The 7,311-nt window shown below is 35.9% G+C and overlaps 1 protein-coding gene across 1 annotated transcript; it reads left to right on the top strand.

Annotated features, from left to right (window-relative positions):
• Positions 1-1,056: 1,056 nt before the first annotated feature.
• On the top strand, positions 1,057-5,877 carry LOC139146864 (uncharacterized). The gene is made up of 7 exons (XM_070717787.1): positions 1,057-1,124; positions 1,538-1,614; positions 2,349-2,573; positions 2,955-3,182; positions 3,459-3,506; positions 4,410-4,646; positions 5,271-5,877. Exons 2-7 carry the CDS (start codon positions 1,551-1,553, stop codon positions 5,489-5,491), a joined length of 1,023 nt encoding a protein of 340 aa, XP_070573888.1. The 5' UTR covers positions 1,057-1,124; positions 1,538-1,550; the 3' UTR covers positions 5,492-5,877.
• The last annotated feature ends 1,434 nt before the right edge of the window (positions 5,878-7,311 follow it).

Raw genomic sequence — 7,311 nt, 5'->3', positions numbered from 1 at the left:
TTGAATCGAAATATGACACATACAGAAAATTTCACTGTACTGGAACACAGAAATCCCGACTGAGAAAGTAAGTGCAATTTTATCTGCAATTACAAAATGAGAAGCGATCTTTGAGCAGACACTTAATTGTTTTTATTATTTAATACAACCTTACAGATCAAATGAACATTATTGAGACAACAGACGTTGAAAATTTCAGTTATTCCGTATGCTTCAAAATAAGTCTACAAAAGCAACAGACAATAAAAAAACTTAATTCGCTTGTCTTCAATTTATTACTCATTTTCAGTTTAATGTAGAATGCGCCTCGGGGACAGATATTAGGGCTTTCAAATTCTGTTGATTCTAATCCCATCTATCATTTGTTGGGGCTCATTTTAACTTCTTCACCCCAATTCCCTGTAAACGGGTTCCCACTCACCGTTGATAACAATGGATTTGGGCCAAACCATGGTGTTGAAAAAGTTCAAGCTCTTGGCGGAAGAAAAGTTTTCACCGTCTTAGTTTTTCGGAAGTCAAAAATTTTATTTCCCCATAGAGTCAACATAGGGATGGCGGCCATTTTGAATTTTAAATATCGGGAAATCTCAGGTAATTTGTCTCTCTAGTACAACATTTTGCACGGTGACTCTCGAATGTTATTGTTGACTTGGTAAGAGGCCTAGGATGGTGGAAAGATTCATTGAGGAAAGTTTTAGCGAAAGTTTACGTCTTTCACTTATGAGACGCTTATTACCTTAAGGCAACAAAGAGTCTGACGTAACTTCTTACTGACGGCGTTTGGTTGTAGGCTTTTGTATTCCGAGTAATGGTGTAAGAAACAATAGAACTGTTTAAATAAGATAATTTTGAACACCTGTGATATTGCTATACAAACGTAAAACAAGACCGCAAACGTTTAAACAGATTGTGATATCGTTATACATATTAGTAAAGATAAAATGACATAACGTATATTGACTAATTACAGCGTAATTAACATAAATGTAATTAACCAATCATGATTAGTCACGTGAATTATTCTTTCAGATCGTTTATATAAGAATGCGCTGAGCAATTCGTCACGACAAGATATCACTGTATGTTTGATGCTTCTATACATTACTGCAAGATTGGACATACATGTAAGTATTGAAATTATCATTACATTTCTGGGAAGCGTGATAAGTTAAAAGGTCTGGCAAGGGATGTTATGTATAAGCATATGACACTAGAGGTTACATATACATGTAACTGTATTTTCAATTCTCTAAGTTTAGTTTATCAACGGACAATGACACAATACATTCTCTGTATCTGCATAGCACATTGCTTTCACGGTAGAGGCATGTCGTCTTTTGACCATCATATGGTCTCTTAAGAAAATAAATCAGGACTAATTAAAACAGTTGTGTGGTCAGAATTGTACGTGATTTTTCACAGAAATTAGCGTATCTTTGACACTGCCCTAACGTCTGTTTTCACCGATCTGAAACAAAAAATACAATATTAGGAAACGATATTGTTTTGAGTGTATTTTCATCTGATTTCTTTGTAGATATTAATCAAGGATGAATATGAATTGGTTGATGATGGCGTTGGGCGTTATGTTTTATTGTCGGCCCTCTTTGGCAGGTACGATGTTGCATCATTTCGCAGTATATTTGTTTCACCATTAATGGTGAGAATTCTTCCTTTTCAAATGTACGTTGCATTTCATCCAATTTTTTCAAAGTTCGAACATATTCTTGTAGACTAATGTGGAGATTGTAAAGTGCTTTGATGCGAAGTCTTATAATTGTCTAGAAATCCATCAGATAAATCCTACAGAGACAATGATGATGGAACTGAAACAAGAGAAAACTGTTTCCAGAAATCTTCGTATCTATCGATGTTACAGCAACTTTCAAAGTTGTATTTCCTTCTTATGTTACAACGTGACAAACATCGCTCTTAAGGTAGTAGGCACCTCCAAACTGAATGACCTAAACTTCTAAGTAATAAAATTATTTCAAACTATTAAGGTAACTATTTATCATTCTTTGAATATGAAAAAATCAGGGGACACAGTGCAAATTTCGGTAAAAGAAAAGAAATTGCATAATAGTTTTACACTTAAATTTGAACATTCAAGTTTCGACTTACACAAAAGTAAGACAGTGAAAACCTCATGAAGTCCACGAACTTGAAAACGCGCCAACGCAAGCAGTGCACCAGAAAAGAATTGTAAACATTGAGAATTTGAACGTCTGTCTTTGCGGCGCAATGGACTTTAACACGCCAACCATATACCATTTTGACTTTATCTTTTTGATAGTGCAGACGTCTAGAATTTTGGTTCTGAGCTTAAGCTATCAATAACAACTCAGTTTCAGACAACTTGGCTTTGGATCAGCCAGTCTCTGGCATTAACCTGGTTGGCGGTGGTGAAGATACTTATCAGTTCCTGGTAGACGGCAATAAAGATACTTGTGCGGATTCTGGTAGATTTGCGGTCGGTCCGGGTTTCCGAATTGACTTGGGAGATGAATACCTAATCGAAGGAGTCCAAATGACATTTGCGTCAACGTGTGATTCAATTTCAAAGTATGGATGTAAGTTTTGTTGTTTATCTTGACCTGCCTTGACATTAATATCTCTAAAAATGCAATGCAATGCAATGCCTCTGACGTACGGACGGACCTCGTTTCACATATCCCGGCAACTGCTACAATTCTGTTTATTTTTAGTTTATAGAGGTATTGGTACTCTTAGTATAGGACTTATCAAATCAAAGCATAGAGGTTTCCATGCCAACGTCTCGAAACCCTGCTCTCGGGCTCTTAAGCCATGATTTTTAGTTTGTTTCTCTCGTGGAATACTCCTTGTCTGATTTATCAATTTTCTATAAATGCTAAAATAGTTGCATGTTTAAGCAAGTCGATAGCAAAGAAATGTTGAGCATAATCATTCAAAATTGCTCATGTTATTTTTAGGTTACTTTTTTAATACCGTGGTCGAGGTTAGTGAAAGCGATAATTATGACGAATCCAAAGAATGTGTTTTCCTGGAAAGTACCGGGGGGAAAGAGAATGGAGAATTGTCCCTGGAGTGTTCCGATGGTCCAATCACAGGCAGATACGTCACACTGAGGAAGAAAACAGAGGGCCTCCGAACGATTTATTTGTGTGAATTACAAGTTTATGGTCAATCCCTCAACCCAGGTGAGTTGGAAAATGAAATACATCAACAAACACGCACCCAACGAAAGTATTAACAACGAAATGAAATAACAGCAACAAAGGAAAGGAGCGTACAGAAATACAACGGAAGATAAAATGATTCAACATGACGCAGTATATCTCAAATCGCAAAAAAATGTTTTTTGCACATCTCTTTTTCTTTATGAAATTCTATGCATCGATCTTTAACGTCTCTTTAACCTTTCCGTTCCTTGTTTTTTCTACAACGCATGTGCAATGAACTCCACAAACTAAAAGAGGAAGTAACCGAAGTAAAAGCAAATGTTGAACAGACAACCTTAGCAGGTATGGAGAATAAATAACATGCAGCTCATAGAGTCTGTGTAACTTTCAAATGAACTGTTTACTACTTTTCTGACATTTTCTATATATTGGAGATAATGCTTTTGGACGTCGGTAATGTACAAAGTTTATCTGGACCGTTTTGGCTTTAGGAAGTTTAAAGCTGTTGAAACAAAATGCATTAGTCACATAGGCGTTACGCTGTCGTGCAATATATCGTGCAATATTACGATGTCGTGCAATATATCGTTTATTTACTTTTTATCGATAGAATACTAATGAAACAATATACCAAATATTGCGCAGGTTGAATAAATATGATAATTATTTTACACTGAATCGTTATTAACCGTATTATATGGTTCAGAGAGAGACAGTATGATGTCATTTTGACGTGAGACCCCCGTGCCAATTTTATTATGTTCGAATTGCGTACGTCATAGTTGTAATCAGTATAATAATTTTGTACACAAAACGTACTTTACAAGGCTAAGTGACTCCCTACGGCAGTGAACATGGCCATGTGGAGTTACTCTTTTCAAATAATGTATTTTAAACATTCCCAAAGGTAGGATTGTTTCAGCTATGATATTCCATGGATAATTATGCTTTATGCTAGGACTTTACAATGAGCTCTTAACTTTGCTACGAAACCAAGTATTCGATTGTACTAAACTGTAACAAAACGAATAAAAAAATGTTCGGCCTTTGAAAGATAGATCTGAGATCTGGTCAGATGCATGCATTTTAGAATTAGAATGAGTTGTATTGCCAATATGACCACTTTATGTGCCGCAATACGTATACCAGACTTATCCTATTTTACAACTATTTAATTGCGTGCGAAAATAATCTATACTTTTGCAAGTGTGAAAATTTATTGCGTATTTCTTTAAAATTGTTCAGAATGCGAGTTAACCAAGACTTTGGTTAACGTGGCTCCGGGTAAGAAAGCAGTTCAGAGCTCCACTGCCGGAAGCGATACAGCTGACAAAGCCATTGATGGCAATAAGGATAGTGACTTGCAGATAGGAAAATCTTGTATTCGAACAAAGAAAGAATTCCAGCCATGGTGGAAGGTTGATTTAGGATCTGCGTATGACGTATACCAGATTATCATAACCAACAGACAGGATTGTTGTCGTAAGTTTATTTTCCAGCCTGCATTTGTTTCTCCGTTACTGTCAATTCTGTCTCTATTTCTGTTTGTCTCTCACCATCGCTGAACATGAATTCTGTACTTTCGATGTTGTATCAAATGTAACTACCGCAGCACATGCCAGTCCTTATCACCATCAACAATAGATTTTAATAGCTTTAAAACGGTAGCCTTCCATCTATACAGAACACTCAGTATTGGGTAATTCGACAGAGATTTATACTTCGGAACTACTATCTGGTACTAATAACTTACTTTATATGGAGATGCATCAGAAGATCTCCTGATTCTGATACAAAATTTGTGGTATTCCTGTCACCATGAAACGAGTAAAATCAATGAAGGTTTTTTGTATTAGGTAGGGTAAATTCTCTCTTTTAAGTCGAATAATATCGATCAAATAGTACGTCAAAGTTCATAAGCTTTATCGAGTCTCGACCTGGCATGATAAGGTGCAGGAACACTGCTGTAAAGCTGGTATGGATATACAACGGTATTATATTCAGTAAGATAACATTACATATATATTTTGCCAGGTTATTGTAGTTAGCAGTAAAGAGGAAATCACATGACGACGAAATACTAATAGCTGTATTCTATCATTACAGATTTTCGCATCAAGAACGCTCAAATACGCGTTGGTAAGAGTCCAGACTTTGAGGAAAATGCAATATTTGGTCAAGTAGACTCGGATGCTGGCGCCGCAGTGGAAACCATCGTTATCACGCGTGGCTGTTACATTCCAATGACCGGAAGATACGTCAGCATTCAGCTGGTTGACGTAAAACAAGTTCTTAATATTTGTGAAGTGGAAATATTGGTCGCTTGATTTGTAAAGATCAAATATGAATGTATAATTTTGACAAAGTCGCAACAATTTAAAAAAGCCCACTCTGTGCAATATACCATCACTGTATTCATTTTGATAAAAAATCTGTAATGCTTGTTCTTAAGGTATGTGACTGTTGTAAACTTGTATGCATACGTGTATTGTAGCTATTTTTATTCATATGATTTACGGATTTTGTTTGTGAAATCAGACTTGTACACAACCACACTGCTCTGTATTTAATAGATATTGATACAATTTCAAGGATGCATTTTGGTGCATTTCATCAAAGTCACCGTTTTACTGGGAAAATCAAAACGTTCAGCTGCTTTCCACAGATGAGTTTCTTCTCTTTGCGAATAAAGGTCGTGGTGATAGTAGCTCCATTAATAGTCTGATTCTTTCTGAAGCAAGTTTGTGAATATGTGTTTGGTCAGTTATCTGACATTCTATGAAACAAGCGATGTTTCTAACTTTAAAAAACCAAAGAGACAAATTAGAGTAAAGTTAGGAATGAGTATGACAGCAATTGTGATATTAAAGATGATGCCGATTGATGTTTTTTATTGTTGCGATCATCGATGCATCTCACAGAATTAGTTGATTTGACTCCTACATGTCGTCTCCGATGACATAGATCAGTGAAAGATTGACTCACTCAGTCATGCTCTTTCTCTCTCTCTCCTCTCTCTCTCTCTCTCTCTCTCTGCGTCCATTAAGAAAAGAAATAAAGGTGATACGAATAACCTGTTCAACGTAACCTTAAAATCACATTCTGCCGATAGAATTACACAACCTATGAACGTCATGGTGAAAGGAAAAATCACAACGCATGATTCGAATGATTCTGCAATGTCGCTACGGCAATTTTAGACTCAAATGTATCTGTAGAGATGCGTATGTAAATAGACAATGTCAACGACATACTATGATTCTCATGTCATCCTTACGTCATTAATTAACCCATTAACTCAGTAGATGAGAGTGCCTCGCTATTTTTACCGATATTGGCTAAACGTCAGACATGTACTGTGAAACGATGAGTTATATTGTTGCCAGTTATATACGACAGGTTGCAATTCGGAGTCTAATTGTGCGTTTCTATAAAACAATTTTGGACAAAATGGCAGTAGATTCTGGACTAAAGTATTACAACTTAAAAATTTTAATTTCGTCGTAAGTAGTGGTGTATCGGCACAATAACGATTTTCCGTCACTCCCTCTTTTATTATAGAGAATACAATTTCCCGAACAAATTATATCAGGTGATAACAATTTCATATTTGTCAAAGTGGAAATCATCCATCACTTTTTTGTTTTTTCTTGATGGTATTGGCTAGTGTACAGTTTATATTGTACGGTAAATTCATTCAAGCTTGGAATGAGTGAATAGAATCAGAGTGAGAGAAATAAATGGTGACATGGCAATTGATTGAGTTGCAAAAAATAGACTCATCTTGTTTTCTCACCAGCAATTCTTAATCAGCTGGAATACAATATATGTATAAACTCTTTGAAGTGTCAGCTGTAACGGTGTCAATGTTGTAACGGAAAGATAAGTATTGACCGAGACTAAACTCTTTCTAATGATAGCAAATCTATTCAAATAATTTTATTGTTCGTCAGCGGTAAACACTACAGACCTTATCGGAGATCATAAAAATGCATTTGTTTACACCAAACAATCGTACACCTGAAAAACATTTTGGCTTCCTCGAATTGGTTCGATAACTTCGATATAGGTATTTCATGTCAAAACCCAACACAAATGCATAAAAGTCATCCCACTTTCTAAATAATCCTCATGAGTTCCAAATATG

Source organism: Ptychodera flava, chromosome 2, assembly GCF_041260155.1.
Source record: "Ptychodera flava strain L36383 chromosome 2, AS_Pfla_20210202, whole genome shotgun sequence".
Classification (NCBI taxonomy): Eukaryota; Metazoa; Hemichordata; class Enteropneusta; family Ptychoderidae; genus Ptychodera; species Ptychodera flava.
The sequence above is the reverse complement of the archived record's forward strand: the minus strand, read 5'-3'. Positions and strand labels throughout refer to the sequence as shown.